The sequence below is a fragment of the Gallus gallus genome, chromosome 3, assembly GCF_016699485.2.
Source record: "Gallus gallus isolate bGalGal1 chromosome 3, bGalGal1.mat.broiler.GRCg7b, whole genome shotgun sequence".
In the NCBI taxonomy this organism is placed as follows: domain Eukaryota; kingdom Metazoa; phylum Chordata; class Aves; order Galliformes; family Phasianidae; genus Gallus; species Gallus gallus.
The window spans coordinates 81,801,816-81,821,169 of record NC_052534.1 but is presented as its reverse complement, the minus strand read 5'-3'; the positions used below and the strand labels follow the sequence as shown (position 1 = coordinate 81,821,169).

Here is a 19,354-nt window from a genome sequence, read left to right as displayed (position 1 = left end):
CTGTTCATGTGGTTTTCCAGACTGATGTAACAGCCAGGAAGTGTAAGTCTCTGTGGAATGAGTTGACTGTAAATGGGAACAGATCACTTAGAGTTCAGATGGTCTCATCTGATGTGCAGTTCTTGGTCTGTATGGAGCCAGATTGTCTTTGCTATAGGTAGCTTGGTTGACCAGGACAAATTCTTCCTGTGCTGTATGATTAATCTAGAGAAGTGGTGGATGTCCCATCCCTGGAGACATACGAGGTCAGGCTGGCAGGGCTCCAAGCAACCTGAACAAGCTGTAGGTGTCCCTGTTCATTGCAGGGGAGTTGGACTAGGTGGCCTTTAAGGGTCTCTTCCAACTCAAATGTTTCTATAATTCTATATTGCTAATTATAATATTGTTCAGTTGGATAAATGCTCCTCTTTTATATTTTCTGTTTCTTGTACAGTACCTAATTCCTTAGTATTTTCATTGTAAACTTCTCCCTCCACCCCACCACCAGTTTCCTTCAGTCTTCAGGACGTGGCTCTGGGCAGGCCGGTCTGGTGGTTGGCAACTCTGCCCACAGAAGGGGGGTTGAAACTAGATGATGACTGTGGTCCTTTTCAACCGAGGACATTCTGTGATTCTTGTACTTTGTTTCACGTTTTTTGCAGTTATTCTCCATGTTATGGCTGGCTGGTTACTATGTGATAACCATCCTTAGAAAAAAGTATTCCTATTAGCATGCTGTGTGATTCAATAAATTAAACCAGTAAATTAAAGAGGGTGCCATTTCTTTATTTATAACTTCTCCTTTCCTTCACTCTGAGAAGAGATTAGATTTTGTTTATTCACAAAAATGTGATTTCAGTGAAGTTTAGCTTAAATAAATGATGTTCGTATTTCTTAACAAAATGAAGCCAATGTTTCTGAAGAGAAAATTAATGGTTCCTTACACACTGACTTAACATATTTCAAGGGATGTTCTCTGACTGAGCCACTTTACAAAACATGATTTTACGAGAAGAATTTCCTATGGGGCCTGGAGACTACTGGTCCACACACCAGCATGCTCTGCCTTCAGGGACGGAGTGGCATTAAGGCAGTGCTTTGCCATCACTGATACCAGTCGGCTCATTCAGCAGAAGTGTTTTGTGTATTGTTTTTACAGTGTGTGGAAGAGAGTATGGTGCTGAGTAAGATTTAGCAATGTTTAGGTAAATGGGGAAAATGAAGACATTATGTAGTTGATAAGGGAAATTATGAATCCAGTTCCTGTAGTATTCCACTTTTTATTGCACATTATAAGAGTTGAGATGCTTTTTAGCTGACAGATCAGTAATCAAAAGTAAAGTTAAAACCCATCCAGGATTAGGTAGTAGTTTTTGATCTATTTTCAAACTAGTCATATTCTGTTGGTATTTACTTTCATTCTTTCCCCACATTGCCTCCTCACCAGTTACTCAGTGCTCTAGATTCTTAAGCATGTTGATGTGCACTTACTTTACAAACAGTGTTGTAACATGTTGCCATGAGAAAATCCAGAGGAGTTGATTTGGGTGGGGTTTCTTCCTGGTTTCTTCCTGTATCTTGATGAAACTTTATCTTTAAAGAACTTCCTAGCAGTTTTTAGAAGGCTTTATAAAAGGGGCTTGTGTCTAACCTATTTTGGCCTTTTTTTTTTTTTTGAACAAATGTGTATGAAGATTACTTGTAAATTCGCAAATGCAGTTGAAACACCCCCTTCTCCACCCTCAATTTTCTTTTTTCTTTTTAATTATTTTTTTCCTTCAACTCCCATGATTGCTTTCCCAGCTTCATGGTGGTATTTAGCTCCACCATGTTGAGCATGTTTTGTAGAGTTCAGTTCCATCTCTCTTCTTTAGGTCCTATTTTGAGTGGAGAACCAACAGCAGCCTGTTGGATCTGCCACAGAAGAGTAGAAGTGCAAGACAAGTGAGCAGAGATATACCTCTTCTACATGACACCATTGCATGCACCTTTTTATATTTGTTGTGTGTGGTTCTAGTGAAGCACTGAATTGACTGTGTTAGGACATGGGAGTCTTCCAGCTTGAGAAGCCTGCAGTAGTGAGATGAGAGAGAAGCCTGACCCATGGGACTAATGATGAGTAAGTGAAGTGCAAGTAATTGCTGGAAGGGCAGGCACTATAGTTAAAATAGGATCATAAAAGAAGTCCAGAGGTTGAACATTTAGCAAATACGGTGTGTTTTCTGCAGTGCAGTACTGAGTCAGCCCTAAGGTGCGAAGGCAGTCTGCTTTTTAGACTCACATTTGACTCTGATTCAGGATACCAAGGATGATGTGCATTGTACCAAGACTTGTCATTTCACAAGAGAGTTTTGTTGAATGTGATGTTCAGATATGAGCCAAGAGGAGTATAGTTGTTGCTTGCAGTGTTTAAAAGGTGCTGTTTCCAGAGGACTTATTTGGGAATGTTTATGAATAATATGTTGGTGTAGAACTAGGTGCGAACTCACTAACCTGATGAGACTTTTTATTATATTAAGGAAGGTAGGTTTACCTTGTATTACTGAATATTGACAGTGTAATGATTCCTTGTCCATTTAATTACAAATTTTACTTGGATAATACTAAGAAATTGATAAAGCAGTGAATCTTTTCCTTGCCTGTAGGAGATAGAGAGTGGGCAGCTCCTTGCCAACATTTCCAGCTCACCATCATATTTCTGTTAATTAATCTGACTAACGTTTTTGAAGTATTAAGGAGGACTTTTGAAGGACTTGAGGAGCTTTATGTGAAACCTGGTCTCATGGTCTGTCTAAAGTAGTGGACTTCTTCTGCTGCTTCTTTACTGTTCAGACTGAACAGTTTTCTCTTCAAAAACATCTCGGACCCTTCTCATGCTACTGAAACACCTTTAATGAAAAATAACACCTTATGTTTTGAACCAGAAGCTTTTCTGCATGCAGTTACCGTTAAGCATAGGACTCTCATTTCAATCGGTGGAAATAGCCATGTGAGAAAAATAGAACATCTTTTTAGCAACAGTGTTGGTTTTTGTATTATTATGAAATCTCAACATAAAACATTAATTTCATTTGAAAAAATATTATTTAAATTATTTTGTATAAAAGCCATGAGATATAAGAATGTATGTTTTTAAACAAAGAAGGGATATTCATTAACTGCTTTTTTTCCACAGAAGGCATTGATTTCTTCATTACTAACATCTTAGCATATGAGTGCTTTTTAATACAAGACTTGACACAGTTTCTTTCTGAATGCCTCACCTATATCTGTTAGCACCATTGAGTGTTGTTTGCTTGGTTAGTGGGTTTCTCATGTATACCTCAGCAAGGGTACGGTCATCTGGGGGGAACCGTGGGAAGCCAGAATGCAAATTCCTTATTGTAGATACTGCACATTTCTGACTCACAGTTGTGTAAGGAAGTCTACTTGTAGGCTGAGATTATTTTTAAAGGGGTATATAAAAATAAAGTTTTCCAGTAACCTACATTAGGAAGCTTCCAGGAAGCTGTAAAATGATATTTTATACTAGTTATTTAAGGAGATCTTTTATATTCTTGTAGAAAACCTGTGCTTGGTAAAGTTTTAGTTTGAAAGTTGCTGTGTGAAGTTTGTGCTGGTGAAAAAGCCCCAGTGATGTAACCACCTGCTCTGTTGAGGCAGTCACAGCCCACGCTGCTTTGCCAAGGAGCCTCTGCTCTGACGTGATGGGGAGGGAAACTTGATGAGATGTTCTTGTTTTAGCCTGTATGGTCCTGTTATGGTGCTGCCATTCCAATTATAAGAGATTGTGTGAGGGAACTGGAATTAAGATCTAATCTGACTTGCTAGCTGCAAACAGCTTTTATTTTCCACTATAGTGGCCAGATTTGAACGTGTGAGGTCTTTGAGTGAAACATTTCTCTTGGTCAAGTCTGAACTTTATCATGAATCTCATGGTGAAATGCTTTGTGAGTACGCTGCTCTTGGTTCCTAGGATTTTGTGCATATAGAAAAGTATCATTGAAAACATTTTGCCCATTGTGGATGTGGGGAGAACTGTGAGCATATTGCCTGAAGACCCAGAAACAGAAAGGATCACAAAATGAGTAAAAAGAAATACAAAAACCTAACTTCATGAATTTCTGAATAATGTTGAGAGATTCATATTATCTTATTGCCTGGAAGTGCTTGTCATGGACTATAATCCTTCTGAGTGAGGGTTTTTATGGACATAGAAAAAAAACAGTCTTTGTCACAGGTGCACCCTGAATTGTAAGATTTATGCAGGTGACAAAACAATGTGAGCGGACAGGGCAGTCTCTATTGCTTGTTTGGTAAGTGAAAGTTTTAACATACCAGTAACCTAATTTTTTGTCAGGAACTTTGTAGGCATCGAGACCTATGAGGAGGAGGAGGATGGGATGGTTTTGATGATAACACTCCCAAATTAGGGAGCAACTAGGGGGAAACCAATGAAGATGCTTGAAAGTTTAAACTGGGGGAAGCGTCAGCTGAGCTGTCAGTACTGGATAAGAAATTATAGGTAAGGTGAAAATAGGTTATAAAAGTCTTTGAAGGTGAAAATAAGCCATTTATGCAATAGAAAAGGAGGTTCATTGGAAGAATGGAAAGAATGAGGTAAAATAAACTTGTATTTGTTGCAGGAATTTTCTCAGTCTGTCGTCAGGACAGGCTTGCACTGATGAGAAAAGGAATTGAGAGATGAGCTGATGATAGCTGAATATTTGATCTGAATGGAAATGAATCTAGTCAAACTAACTTTAAATAAAAATTCAGAAGTAATCTCTGAGGCCTATACAGCATTTTGAGGTGAAGGTCTCCGTAGGTCTGAGTCTAGTAAAACACAACAGTTTGTGGTCCACAAAGGAGATGATGAAATTTTGCTGAAATCACTGTTTCAGTTTATGGAGTTTGACATACAGACTATCCACAAGAGGAACTGGAAGTCAGACAGAAATTGGGTGGAGCAAGTGTGAGTTAGACGGACAGACCTGTGAGTTACAAGCATGGCCAAACTTGGGTTTGAACCAATAAAAGAGAAAGGCAGAAGAGATCACAGGGTGTGGCGGAGAAAGGACTGATGCCCAACAGGATTCAAGGTGATTGCTGGTGAGGTGAAAAATATCACAGGTGGAAGGTGAAGATGAAGTTGAAAGAATAATTGAGTTGAAACAGTTGTGTGTTGTCTGAACAGGAGAGACTGAAGAAACCTTCAGGCTAGGTAGAATCTTGAGGAAAAGTATTTTGTTATTGGATATAAACATAATATATGTAGTTTGTATTAACTATTGTGATATAAAAATGTGTGAGAAAAATGTACAGGAGGGAGAGATCAGACCTATGTGAAACGAAAGTGGTAAGGGAAGTTGCAGAGTAGTGTGGGGTTTGACAGTAGATAATGGCAAAGGGACCAGAAGCAGCAGGTAGTGCTTATATTACATTTACACAAATAAGGGCTTTTTTTTTGTTTTTTGTTTTTTTTTACTCTCAGATGAAGTGATTGATTAGCTTCTTATCCGTTTCACAATTTACTCAAGTCTATTCACATGTTGATTGCCTTTGGCAAGTACATTGTACAGTCAAATGCTATACTCAGCTCTTAAAATGACAGGTTGCACTGAATAAAGAAGTCCAGCAATAACAGCATTAAGGAATATTGACAAAACATCTAAAGTCACAAGTACAGTATTTTGCAGCATGAATATATTTATCAGTTACTTGATCTTCACGAAGCAACCAGAATAGATATATAACCCATGCTAAAAAGCAGCACACCTCAAACGTGAAACACCTGGACTTCAAATATGCTGATGCATTCGTTTTGCTCTGTCAAGCACTGGGGAGTTGGAAGAATTAGAATTATGAATTTAATGTTCAACCTAAATCTGTCCTACTTGTGCAGATAACGCAAGAGTATAAATTTTAGTAACAGATTTATATGCGATGTGATGACATATGATGTAACCAGAAGATTTATCTAGATTTCTTGACTGTACTTAAACTGTTCTTCTAGTCAACATCCCAGATTCATCCTGAACTACATATTTCCCTTAATTCAGACAGTACAATATATAGCATCTTGCTATGGTTGCTTGTCTTGTCGTTGTTGTTTAAAGTGTGTATTCCCTGAAGCCATCACAGGCTGACAGCTTCTCCTAGTTCAGATGCTGCTGGCGCTTAAGGGAAAAGCTTGATGCCTTGCTGCTCTCTCTGGGAACATCTACATGAGGTGGGCATCAGAAAGGGGGATCTGTAGCACAGGCACAGCAGTGAGGACCCAGTGACACCAAGGTAATCCCAGTGTTCCAGGAGCTGCCAAGCAGTGGTTTTCAGATCACAGCTTTGACTCATCTGCCTAAAGTTTGTCTGCAGATTTTTAGCTCTAGCAGTTGCCTTCATGGGCATATTAGATAACCAGAGGTGCTAGAACTCCTGGTATTTTGTGTATTTTTTTTTTTAACATTATCATACTAGCATGATAATGAAGACTAGTCTTTTGTACGTTTATTTCTGTAACTGAAGTTAACGCGTAGAGTCTGAGTTTGCACTCTTGAAGCATTTTTTTATTTGCCTTAACGTAGAATGCTAAGAGCAGAACTTCAGTACTGCTTTTTGCTAAGCTCATTTATCGCTTGTGCTACCGCCACTTACAGTTGCTTAGGTTATGTCAGCTAAAAGGCAGCACTTTGTCTAACAAATACACAAGTAAGAGTAATATTTTTTTAATAAATCAAGAGATTGTAAAATTCAGTCATGGAACAGAAGAATTGAAAAACGCAGTCTTTAGTGCCCTCTGCTGGATTTTTCAGTAAGTGAAATATGATTTCATACTACATTAAAATGTAATTTAAAATGTGGCTGTGCATAAAGGTGACCCAAATCTTGGCATTTTTAGAAGATCTGTGCAAACAGCATATGTACACATGGGCACCGTTTTTTCACTTGTTAATCTTCAGTGTTTATGTGCAAATATTTCGGACAGATGTATACAACAGGAATTTAAGTGTAAAATAGTTAAGAAGTTATAGCATTCTGCTAGTCAGAAATGGCGTTCTTGGATGATAATTTCCAGATGTGCTTAGTGGAGGGGGTTACAGCAGAATAAATGTACGTCTTGGGCCAGCTCAAAAAAGCCCCGCCATCAGTGATAACTTCTGCAGGGTTTGACGTGCCACCTTCTGATCAGTAAATACTGTAGATTGTATCTCTGTGTCTGTTGTCTATCATACCAATCATATAAACATGTTATGGTGTGTCAGATAGTTACTTACACAAGCGTCCTTTAAGGCTTCTGTTTTTTTTTTTTTTGTATCCCATAAATATATGAGAAAGGCTTTATAGAATTGCCTTCCAGTATTTTTTTCAACTGATTATTGTGTCAGTGTGAAATATTGCATTTTCAAATGAAAACGTACATATATGACATGATCAATTTCTCTTGGAATGAAAAATGGGAAACCTAAATGTAGGTTTATGATCATACTGAAAAAGTTAGTAGTTCAAGTCTTTCACTGTAGGCATGAAAATTTCAGTTGGTTCTTGTCATGCATTACCATTGATGGTGTCAACAGCTGGTGTACTTGTGGTAAGGTATTGAGGGTGATGCTTACGAGTCCAGAAATGGCCAAGACACTGTGATGTGCCTCACCACGCATCTCCACTGGACTTTTAGCAACAGAAGATATTTTTTAGTTGTGTTATGTGCCTAAAAATGCACACCGATCTTTTTGATCACGCTCATACATACCACCTGTATGAGGGCTGGAGCACCTCCCCTAGAAAGACAGGCTGAGGGAGCTGGGCTTATTCAGCCTGGAGAAGAGAAGGCTGCGGGGTGACCTCATTGCAGCCTTTCAGTACCTGAAGGGAGCCTTTAATCAAGAAGGGAGTAAACTCTTTGAAAGGGTAGATAACAGCAGGACAAGAGGGAAGATTTAGGTTGGATGTCAGGGGGAAGTTCTTTACCAGGAGAGTGGTGAGGTGCCGGAACAGGCTGCCCAGAGAGGTTGTGGATGCCCCGTCCCTGGAGGTGTTCAAGGCCAGGTTGGATGGGGCTCTGGGCAACCTGGTCTAGTAAATGGGGAGGTTGGTGGCCCTGCCCAGCAGGGGGGTTGGAGATTCATGATCCTTGAGGTCCTTTCCAACCCAGGCCATTCTGTGATTCTGTGAATGTGAAACACCATAAAAATGAATACTGAATTTAACTGTATTTGTTATCGTATATGTTATAGAATGTAACTGGATGGGGACTTCAGTGTTGTGCAGGTGTCCTTCACAAGGAAAGGAAAATTTGTGTGAAACTTCTTCATGCCAATTTATGTGTGTTCTCAGTCATCAGAGTTAACTACTGGGATGGTTTCCAATATTGTTTTTTCTGTTCTTCCTCACTCTTTGGAGGCTGATTGGGAGGGGAGAACTCCCCTTTTTGGCTGTGCTATTGATCTTGGTAGTAGAATTATCTAGGTTTTGGAGTGCATGATGAAAAATAGTATAAATATATACACATATTCCTCTTACATCATGGCCTGGTTGTTTGTCTTGTCAGAGGGGACTGAAAAGATATTTGTTGCATAAGTTCCCCAAGCATTTACTTTATGCGTTGTTATTAAGTCTCTAACCTAACATTTAGGTGCTTGGCTACATTAAAGAATATTTAATAGACTTAATTTTTTTCTTGTATCAGAAATGTGCTTTGTAGCTTATGGAGCAACCTTGAAAATCATCCATCTGTATTTTAGCTCTTGCTACTGGAAAAATAACAGATTTTGATGGAAAAAATTCCTTAATTCCTTGATTTTCCCTACAGCTCATTCACCAAGCCCAGTAGCAGAGAAGCAGTTATTTACATAGCTCTGTTTAAATGTAAGGGTAGTTGGAGGCCTGGAAGTCTGATAGCACTGTGTCTCTGTGCATAGCCTGAATTAACGACCTGAAAGCTTAGAGAGTGAAGCACATCTCTGATGGCCTCTTCATCTCCAGCATCAGCAAATAGCATTCATACAACCTTATGTGCTGGCTCCTGAAATTTGCAGCCTTTGTCTTCAGTTCCATTCCTGCTGTACAGAATATGTTAGGATTTTTCCCATAACACAGAATGTGCATGTGGAAGATAAGCAGGTGTTTTTGAAACCCTATATGTAAAAAGGCTGGTCGTACACTGATGTAGAAAGTAAGAAATTTATAAGTAATACTTATTTAGAAATAAATCTCTCAGTTAAATTAGTTGCTAGTAATTTCATCTAACCCCTAGTGCACAGAGAAGGGTAAAACATTATATTAATGTGCTTTCTGAGCTTCATACGAGATTGACAAAAAAATCAGATGTACACCGTGTAATTGGAAAAGAGCAGGAACGGGAGCACTGCTTTCTGTTGTCTTCCCTTTCCACATTAAAAATCAGAGCTTTAAATCTTGCTGTGGTGGCGGAGAACAGAATTTAGTTTCCATGGTTCCTCTTTTCAATAATATATTTTTATATAAAGGGAAATTTAATTACAGATCTCCCCATTATTTTAATGTATTCCTTAAGCTGGTTATGATAGTCATTCCTGAATGTTTTCAGTTGTTTTCATGCATTCTAAGTGATCAGCTGTGTAAAATAAGTTAAATCATATGTGTAATCCAATAATGTGGCCAGAAGTATTAAGTTTCCCCAGTATTTTTCCTAATTCTATTGACCTACTTTCCTCATCTTACTCATCACTGCAAAGGTTTTGTAAGGAGGCTAGTAAGGAAAAAAAAAAAAAGACAAAAAATCCCTTTGCTGCCTCTGCCAAGATTTTCATTAGCATAAAGCACTAAGTGTAATACATCATCTTTGTACTGAGGGAGAATAAAATACTTGGATTCTTTGCTTTCCCTTTAACTATTCCTGCATCAGTAGAATGTGTTCATATAAGGTTAGTATTCTTAAGCTTGAAAATTGGTGCAAGCAGTGATGTTCATATCCAAATTGAATGAATATCTTACTGTGATTTCCGATAGTTGAGTAATCATTTTCTAAGTATGAATGTCATCATAGAATATATATCCAAAACATCATGTCATCATAGAAAATATATTCAAAACACTTTACCAAACTATATTTTATGTAAATAACACTGTGTACTTGTTTACTAAAAAGTCAAAACAATAACATATTAAAAAAATATTCCTGTATTAAAAGAGATTAGCTAGCTTGCAGTGCACTGGTTAAATGGTGCCAGTCTTTGTGCTAATTAAGAGAGTAAGTAGCTCAAAGCAAGTGGCAGTTATTATCAAGATCTCTATAGACAACACACCTACTCATACCATTTATTAAACTCAAGAATCCCTGTATCTATTAATAATCTATTAATTGTTCATGCTTCTTTAATATTATCCTTGGAAATGTAGATATGAAGCAACACCTGAAAAGGTGGGCGAAGAGTCTGTAGGTGCCATACTGCATGATGAAAAGCCTTAATTGCGTACGTGCCTTACTGTACTCACCCACTTGGTCTGCTTGAGGTCTTTGCTCAAGGTAATGAAAATAAAGGTCAAGAGTGGCAGTGCTCTCCTGAGGCACCTACAGAAAATATTCTTTCTTGTATGATTTTGTCAATTGTAAGGTAGTTAAATGAGCTGAAATATGATACTCCTCCATGTGAGGTTTCACATGGCTGCCGAGCTGATATAATGGCTTGTTTCTGGGAAGAAATAAAAGGATGGACCTTCTCTTCCTTGTCTTTTTTGTTTCTGATATCAGGAGCACACATCCTTCATTCCTCTTAGGTCCCCAGTGGCCTGCCCGGAGAGGAGTAATTCAGGAAGCTAAGCAAGTAGGACTTATTATGTTGTTGTTTTAGGAGAATTTATTTTCTGTTGGTTTAGATCTGTGGAATGGGTCTGTGTCCCATTGAGAGAGGGGACCTGGTAAATGTCCCAAAGAGCAACAGTATCATCCTGTCAGGAGAAGGAGAGCTGCTGGATTATGCTTGGTGGGAGGGCCTCAGCCTTTAGCTGGTTCCCTACCAAAACTTCGTCATTGCTGTCATCGTTCCATAGAAATCAATAGGAGAAGAAATTTTCCTCAGAGATGATAATATGTGACTCTAACATAGGTCTCCATTTCGTAGTGATAAGAAAACCTTTATTGCTGATTATATTGTTATTCTTGAATTACAGAAGGGGAAACAGGGATAGAAGCATGAATATGCTTGCCTTAACAAACTTAGAAGCTGAGTCTTTTGGATAGCAGAACAGTTTATCCAGTTGCTTGGCAAGCTGTCGGGGGTCTAGAGGAGGGCCATAAGGGTGATCAGAGGGCTGGAGTACCTCCTTCACAAGGACAGGCTGAGAGAGCCCCAGGGCATGTAGTGACAGGATGAGGGGAAATGGATTTAAACTGAAAGATGGTAGATTTAGACTAGATACTGGGAAGAAATTCTTTACTGTGAGGGTGGTGAGACACTGGAACAGGTTGTCCAGAGAGGCTGTGGATGCTCCCTCCCTGGAAGCATTCAAGGCAGGCTGGATGAACAACTGCAACTGGTCTAGAGGGAGATGTTCCTGCCTATAACAGGGGGGTCGGAACTACATGACCTTAAAAGTCTCTTCCAACCCAAACCATTCTGTGATTCATCCTGTGATTCGTTCCGCTTGTTATGTGGGACAGCTGAAGGAGAGGTGCTACTCCTTTGAACACCCCATCATCTTAAAAATGTGTCTACTTGTTGATACTTCTGTGGCTAAGTTGAAAGGAATCTCTGTAATAAGGGACAGCAATTCTTAGTATCAGAGATCTCTGTAATTAACACCAACCCGGGAATACTACATATTTTTTTAATATTCTGATTTGATTTTGAAAATTGTTTTCAAATTCTTCTAGTGCCTGTGTGATTGTAATATGATTGTTGGAATCTTTAAGATATGTATACTAGTAATTTAGATCTTGAAAAAAGAAGCGTAATGCTGTAAAAGAAGATCGAGTTTCTCTCTCTCTTATTGTATTTTGATTTTGATCATACTTGCTGGTATATATAATGTTGGCTAAAAGTCAATGCAGATTCGCTCAGACAATTATGTTTCAGCTTTCATCTTGCATAGAATAGCTGCTTTTAGGTAAATCTATGCATTTTGTACCATCACTGTATATTTTAATCAGCTTATGGTCAAGTGATACCAGCTTTGAAGGAAACCTAACATTAATATATATCTATTAATTTTTTCCTTTACCAAATGTGGTGTGTATTTGATATGAGGTATAGTATTATTGTGAACATGCCAAGTATATTAGATTTAGTTATAAATTGAAAGAACGAAAGACTCAGTAGTAGTGTTTCCTCCTATTCTTGCTATATAAACTTTTTTCTCATCTGTGCAGGAGGTTGCATCAACAATTTGAAAGCTATAAAGAGCAAGTAAGAAAGATAGGGGAAGAAGCCCGCCGTTACCAGGGAGAGCACAAGGATGATGCTCCAACATGTGGAATCTGTCATAAAACAAAGTTTGCAGATGGTTGTGGCCATTTATGCTCTTATTGCCGGACCAAGTTTTGTGCTCGATGTGGAGGTCGTGTCTCTCTGCGATCAAACAATGTAAGTCTTCTGATGTGTATTCTTAAGAAAAAGCCTTAACATTTTCACGCTGCAGGTTGTTCACCTTAAGTTTGGCTTTTCATGCTTCATTTTTCTTAAGTATTTTATTCATCGCTTCATTATGAGGTGTATGTGAAGTAGAATAATGCATTTAACCATGTTGTAGATACTCAGGTTTTGCAGAGTTAACTAAACAGATAAGAGTACATAGCGTATACTTCTACTGAATGGTGGCTCAAAGGAAACTTGTTTTGGAGAGAATGAAAGAAAAAACCCTTTTGTTGAGGCCAATCTCTGCACTGAAAATTTTTTGTTCAACTCATTTCAGTTCAAATTTCTTCTTTATAGAGCTTTTTGTATACATATAGATTTATCTTATATAAAAACAGTCCATTTTTTGGTTAGGAAGGAAAGTCTTCCTTACCACAAAGAAAGTTATGTACATTTATTTAAATTTTTTTTCAGAAGTAAAACTATAGATTGATCTGGATTAGATATCCTACTTTCAAACAGGTGAGATAAATCTTTGCCTCCCCACAAAATGGAAACGTTTCCCCAAATGCTCTGTTGGGGCAGTTCCTTAAGAACTGGTCAGTCACCTGTATTTGGAAGTGCACTGCCCAGTGATTGCTTTTGGCTGGTCATCCAGTGTGTTTCAGAACATTTCACAAATACTCTTTTATTGCACTACATGCTTTTGTTGGCTATCATGAGACGATGACTTTCAAATATGGCCTTAAGATGCCGATCTTTTGTAGGTGAAATTTCACTCCTTCCCATCAATGCAAGTTCAGTTAAAAGTGGCCATCAGTTCTGTGTCAGATAAACATGTTCACAGTAGAATTAGTTTATGGCCTTTTCATCTTCTTTGCTCTAAAACTCAACAGAAAAGGGTTTCTGAAATTTGATGTAAAACAAACAAACAAAAATCTTTAGAAAAATACCCATTTTGTCATTATTTTGGAAGTTCTTCATAGTCCTCATGTGCCTATGAGTACAATACATTAAATTCTTTTTGTGAAAAAATGATGTAGGTGTGTTGGGCAAAAATTTTCATACATTTGTATTTTAAGGTAAATGGATGCATTATTTTGTGTCACCTGCAGGTGGTATCACTAGAGCAAGTCCGTGAAAATACAGTTTACTTGGATGTGTTTGGTTGTACTATTAATTGAAGTGCATATGACACAGTTTGTATTTACTCGGATAGAAGCTGAATATGCGTTAGTTGTTTTTCACCTACTGTTCTGAGTCACAGAAATGGAAATAGAAAGTTTCCATTCATTTGTAACTTATTTTTCGTTTTTTCATGGTTCTGTGGGTTAGGGTGGGAAAACATGTTTTCTATACATGCAGTAGTGTGACATTTTTATTTAAAGCTTTTTTTTTTTTGCTTGTTTTACATTCTTAGCTCTTTGTAAAGAGTTACTAGAATTGCATTTATTTGAAATCTGCTTATTAATACTTGCCTATTTTATTCTTTTTCTCTTTCTTTCTTTCTTTCTTTTTTTTTTTTCTGCTTCCTTGGATGCTTTCCCAAAGGAGGACAAAGTGGTTAGAATCCATGCTTTTTATCATTTATTATTATAATGTTGTTAGTTAACTGGGAAACATATTAATGTAAAAAATGATCAGAAGGGGAGGGAGTAAGAGCAGAAAACCTAACAACCAAGGCCCCTCCTATCCCTCAGCTGAACAAACCCTTCAAAGTTAGCTCAGCAAGAAACCCAAGGCTGCTGATTTACATTAGGACAATATAAGAAATCAGTTAATAATTGAGGATTCTTAGTAGTCTAAAAAATAGGGGAGGTAATAAAATATATTAACTTTTAATTTCATAAAAATGACTTTTGTTAAAAATTTGATATTTTGCTTACAAAGTCCTTCCATCAGCTTCAGGAAATCTAAAGTAATAATTAAAATGTAACTTCATATTGATTAACATAGTTTGTTGTGTTTCACTTCTCGCTGCAGCAAAAATTCAGGGAATTCTTATAAAGTCAACTTTCTGATTTTTATATTTAAAGTAGTTTGCATATGCAAAGGATAACTTATCCTTTTGAAATTGTACATAGGTATAGTGAGCAAGATGGAGTGAATCTTTTGAGACTGTGCAGCTACTATTTCAAGAAACTGTAAAGCTTCCGTGGGATCAAATAGTGATGTATTCATCATTAGTGTCCATGCATTTCCCAGTTCATCTCTGCGTCTTGCACAGAGGAATGGCTGGCAATATTTGTGTGAGGCCCTGCATGCAGGTCTGAAGAAGTTACTTCAGACTTTCACTTGGACGCATACTAGTGGGAATTAGCCTGGCGCTTCAACTGAAATGAGTATAAAGTGATTTCAGTCCACTTGCGGGTGATGGTGCCATAATTGCATTGCAGAGTGATTGTGTGCCACGACTTACATCACAGCATAGCTATAACCTGCAATTATAACTGTGTAACACCTAGAGATAATGAATTCTATTGCCCCTGCATAATGTAGTGGGGTTTTTTCGTTTTTTTTTTCATAAGCAGTTGTATTACTAGAACACAATTACTGTTTTGATTACTATGAAATATAACTCGATAAAACTTCATTGTACTTTTTAATGTGTGATTCTCTGAAAAAAGTGCTGAAATCAGGACTTTTTCAATCTATTTATCTAAGGATTAGGTTAGAATAGTGTGAGAAGTGTCATCTTGTTATTGATTTATTTCTGAAGCAGCACATCATTGATGAATCCACTGGGGTGCACTAGAAGGATAGTGCACTTGCGACAGGGAATCAGCAAAGTTCTTAAATGCTGTAAGTGCCTCTTCAGTAAAGTGTAACCACATAGATTTTGGAGAACAATCCAGCTGAACTTCACCTGAGCTGCTTATGTGATTGAGAAGTCCTTCACACCTCAGTTTTGAACAAAGCTTTGCTGCATAGTTAGAGCTATGGTAGTGTGCACATGCATTAGAGATTGTGTCTTTGATGAGGTGGCAGCTTAGGAGTCTGTTTTTGAATAATGCCATTTAGATTGCAGAAAACAGACTTCACTGTGCTAAAGTGCTCTGAAGAAATATGTGCTGAAAACATACTTGAGTTCTTTAGATTGTCTAAAATTCAGTTAAAGATATCCTTGTTTGCACTTGCCTTGGTTTAGGTTTTTCTGTGTTGAATTCCAAGATTTCCCATGCCAAGAAAATGCCATAGTGACATAGAAGGATATGTCCTTTTATCCTTGTGGTGAAGATGAACCATATCCGTTCAACAGCTGAAAAGTCGTGGTAGTCAGAGGGAGAATGTTTAATAATTAGTCTTGATTGTGTGACGAACAGGGAGACTTTTTTTTTATGTAGTGCAATTGCTTAAGCCATGTCTATCTCTGAAAGCTAAGAGCCTGTGTGATATGAATTAATTCAAAAATATGATTACACACCTGAAATAACGTCTCTTATAAGCAGGGCAATTTGTATAGTGTATGCAGGGCCACACCAGAAAAATGTCATTTCTTTTGTTATTTTCATTGGCTCGATGTTCCTGACTAGCCTACATATAGGGACAACCTCCTTTTTAATCTAATGAGTCTAATGATGGTAAAGACTTTTTCAACATGTTTAGATGAGCCACCTTCTCTCCAAGTGAATTTTTACAGCTATAAATGATATTAATATTAAAATTTGTGCAATAATTTCCTACAAGTTAGGAGTTCATCACTTGGAAAGGACAGTAAAATGTGAGTTATCAGGAAAAATTAAGCGTGGTCTTAGATTCCAGGTATTTCCCTTAGTGCTGGAGTTTTAAACCACATTGGTAGCTTTTATGAGATCTCACCTGATGTTGTGTACTATGTGCTACCTATCTCTGCTAATTCAAGATGTGACAGGCACAAAGTCATACAAAGGATGATAAAAGAATTGGAGAATTCATCATAGGAAAGAAGACTACAGAGAGATCAGAGGGACAAAAGGTAGAGAAGCTGTAGTTAATACCTGGAAATACAATGTTTTAAAAATAAGAGCAACCTTTAATCTAAAGAATAGTGAATACATAAGACCAAGTGGATGTAAGTTGTCCATAAATGCTTTTGGCTTGGAAAGAGATTTTCACAATCACTGGAGGAAAGATTTGGGAAAGTAATTTATTGGAAGGAAAACCAACCCAATACAATTGTAAAGGTTGAATTTGATAAATTTAAGAAAGAATTTGTGATTTGATTGCTTTTGGCTGTAGGATAAGTAAGAGGTTCCATGCAGCTGTCATCTTTTGCTAAGATTGTTTTAAAATTTTTAGTAGGTGACAAAATGCTTCATGGGAAACTACAAAGGTGGCTTCCCTTTGACGCTGTTCTTTACCTTTTCAAGTAACTACCAAATGAGGTAGTTGAAACAGTCAAGGACTGTTTCAAAATATATAGCAAAAAATATATATTCCCCCTCTTTAAAACAGTAAAGTACATACCAAAACATTAATCCTTTGTAATGGGAGTTAGTCAGTAACCTAGGCTTATGGGAATTCGTTGACTCTTGTGCACTTACAAAATTACTTGGTGATAACTGGATACAACCTACTAGATAATGAGACATGTACCTTTCAGTGATTCTTATTATAATATGTTGAAATGCATTAATAAGGATGTATCTTCAGCTCTTCTGTGTCCTTTGAGTATGGCTAGCTCTTCATACTACTGACCTGTGCCTGCTTATCTCTCCATGTGATTGTAGGCAGACGGTATTAAATGGACACATTGTCAGAGGGGGGGACTGCTATCTGGTTTAAACCTGGCTTAGGTACAGCTGTGTGGTGAGAATATTCACAGTATTAATGATGTTAATAATAATACTGGTGGTGGCTGAGTTCACTAAAAACATTTGGTGATTATATGGCATACTGGAGAAATGCAAGTGTTTACTTTAGTATTCAAAAATGATGTTGTACTATGGCAGCCTATTTCACCACATGTACACTGAAAATTTGTGTATGCTTTTTAAGAAAGCAGAAAGTAAGAGGATTTTATGAGTAAGCATTTTTGAAGGAAGCGATGTTGGTAGGTGCTCAGTGAAAATCAGGCTGGACTGACCTTTTCTAATTTGATGGATCACTTTCTAGGTTTTGTTAGTTCCTTATAGTGTCGATGGTTTAGCTCTGGATACTTCTGTTTCTGCTCTATACACTATTTGGCAATTTAATTGCCAAAATAGTGGTGAGTTTGTTAATGCTCTTATTTCCATTTTATTTACTCTTCTCTCTGATGTGATCTACCAGTATAAGTAGGACAGTGGAGAAGCAACAAAATACCTGCCTACCATTTCTTTGCCAATTTTGCTCCATCCCCTCAACATCCTGGCTGCTGCTGTTTGTTCCTTTCTTTACAGCAATTAAGCAGAGCACTGTATAGCAAAAACCACCTGATTAATGTGACCTTCTTTGCACTGCTCCCATAAAAGCTTTTTCCTAATACTTTCTTGTAGAAAGATGTGTTTCCTTTGCAGACAGATGGTATATAAAGTTGTACAACTCTGTTTCTTTCTCTTTATAGATGAGGATATATATTGTAGGATGCAAAAGTAGCCTTGAACAAGTGAATACAGTTTCTTCAAACTAAAATTGCAGTATTTTGTTGTGGGTGTTTTGAGCTAACTGATATTTGTAGAACATCAATAGAATTAAGTGCAAGACCCGTGCTTCAGCCTAAGCTATGTGATTATCCCTAGCAACCTACCATTGCATAGGCTTCATTCAGACTGTGATTTTTGATCTAATTTATGGTGAAAAGAATTCAGAACAAATGATGAAAAATAGATTTATTACCGCTTTCCTTTGTTTTTCAGAAATGTTGTGCAGAACACTTTGCTTACTTATTCTCCTGTTCATATTCGAGAATGACTGGGAGGAAATCAGGATGTAAAATACATTATGGATAGATGAGAGCTAATTTAACTGGACTTAAGTGTATGTGATTGCAGAAAGTGATGGTGATTGTCAGTACTGTGAAATACCAGATCTAGGTTACACTGAAATTATGTTCACTTTAGTATAATGTCAGTGAATTACACTGAAAGACAGACAACTTGGAAACACTTCCATAATTGTGTGTCAGGTGTTTTTAAAGAGTGTTTATCATTCAGTTCCTTTGAAGTATGTTTAAAAGCTGCTTACATAATGGCTGCTAATTTAAGTCTTAACAGCTTGAATGCGTATGCCATTTAATTCAGCTGAGTATTGATGGTTTTTACAGAAAGTTGTTAATATTGTCAGAACAAAATGTCTGGATTGTCAGGAATGTTTTTACATTTCCTTTTATGGAACCATTATGCCAAGTTATGTCCTTTAAAAGGATAACGTATGTAAGTTCTGACTAATACAGATGTAGCACTTGAAAAGTTGCCTCAGAAGGAGGTAAAATTACATTGCAAATTGGAAAGTGACAGTGGATAAATTCTGTCTCTGTATCAACCAGCGTAATTTGTCTCCAAAAAAAGTTTGAGATTGTGTGAAAATCTGAGATGTGTTGGGGAAGAATCATTACTTTTCAGTAATCACCGCTGCTTTCAGCAGATAAAACAAGGAGGGGAAGGGGAGGGGGGGAGGGGAAGAGCTGTTCAGTAAGCTGAGGAATTCTACCTCAAGTAAAATGCAGAGCTCTTTCCTTTCCTCTCCTTTTTGGCAACTTATTTCACTGTTAAACAAAATATTATTAGCATTAATTTTCACAGAAATCCTTGAAGTTAGCTTGTTCTTCACCAAGTTTGCTGAAGCAACCATGGTCAACTGACTGTTGGCCTATTTTTCAGGGCCTACCTGGCCAAAATGATTGCTTACTTCTTATGTATGGGAGG

The 19,354-nt window shown here is 37.4% G+C and overlaps 1 protein-coding gene across 48 annotated transcripts in view; it reads left to right on the top strand.

The window, feature by feature from the left end:
* RIMS1 (regulating synaptic membrane exocytosis 1) overlaps positions 1–19,354 on the top strand; it is a 298,940-nt gene that overhangs the window by 96,918 nt on the left and 182,668 nt on the right. For 46 of the 48 annotated variants that reach the window (XR_006939005.1, XR_005858215.2, XR_005858214.2 and 43 more), the window contains exons 2-3: positions 12,326–12,539; positions 14,082–14,093. The exons of 1 other annotated variant lie outside the window; for it this stretch is intronic. Coding sequence is in view for 43 of the 47 variants with exons in the window: in XM_040697584.2 (XP_040553518.1) it covers positions 12,326–12,539; positions 14,082–14,093 (226 nt within the window). In the remaining 4 variants the exon portion in view is untranslated. The remainder of the gene's footprint in view (positions 1–12,325; positions 12,540–14,081; positions 14,094–19,354) is intronic. One more of the 48 variants, XM_040697585.2, reaches the window with a different exon arrangement.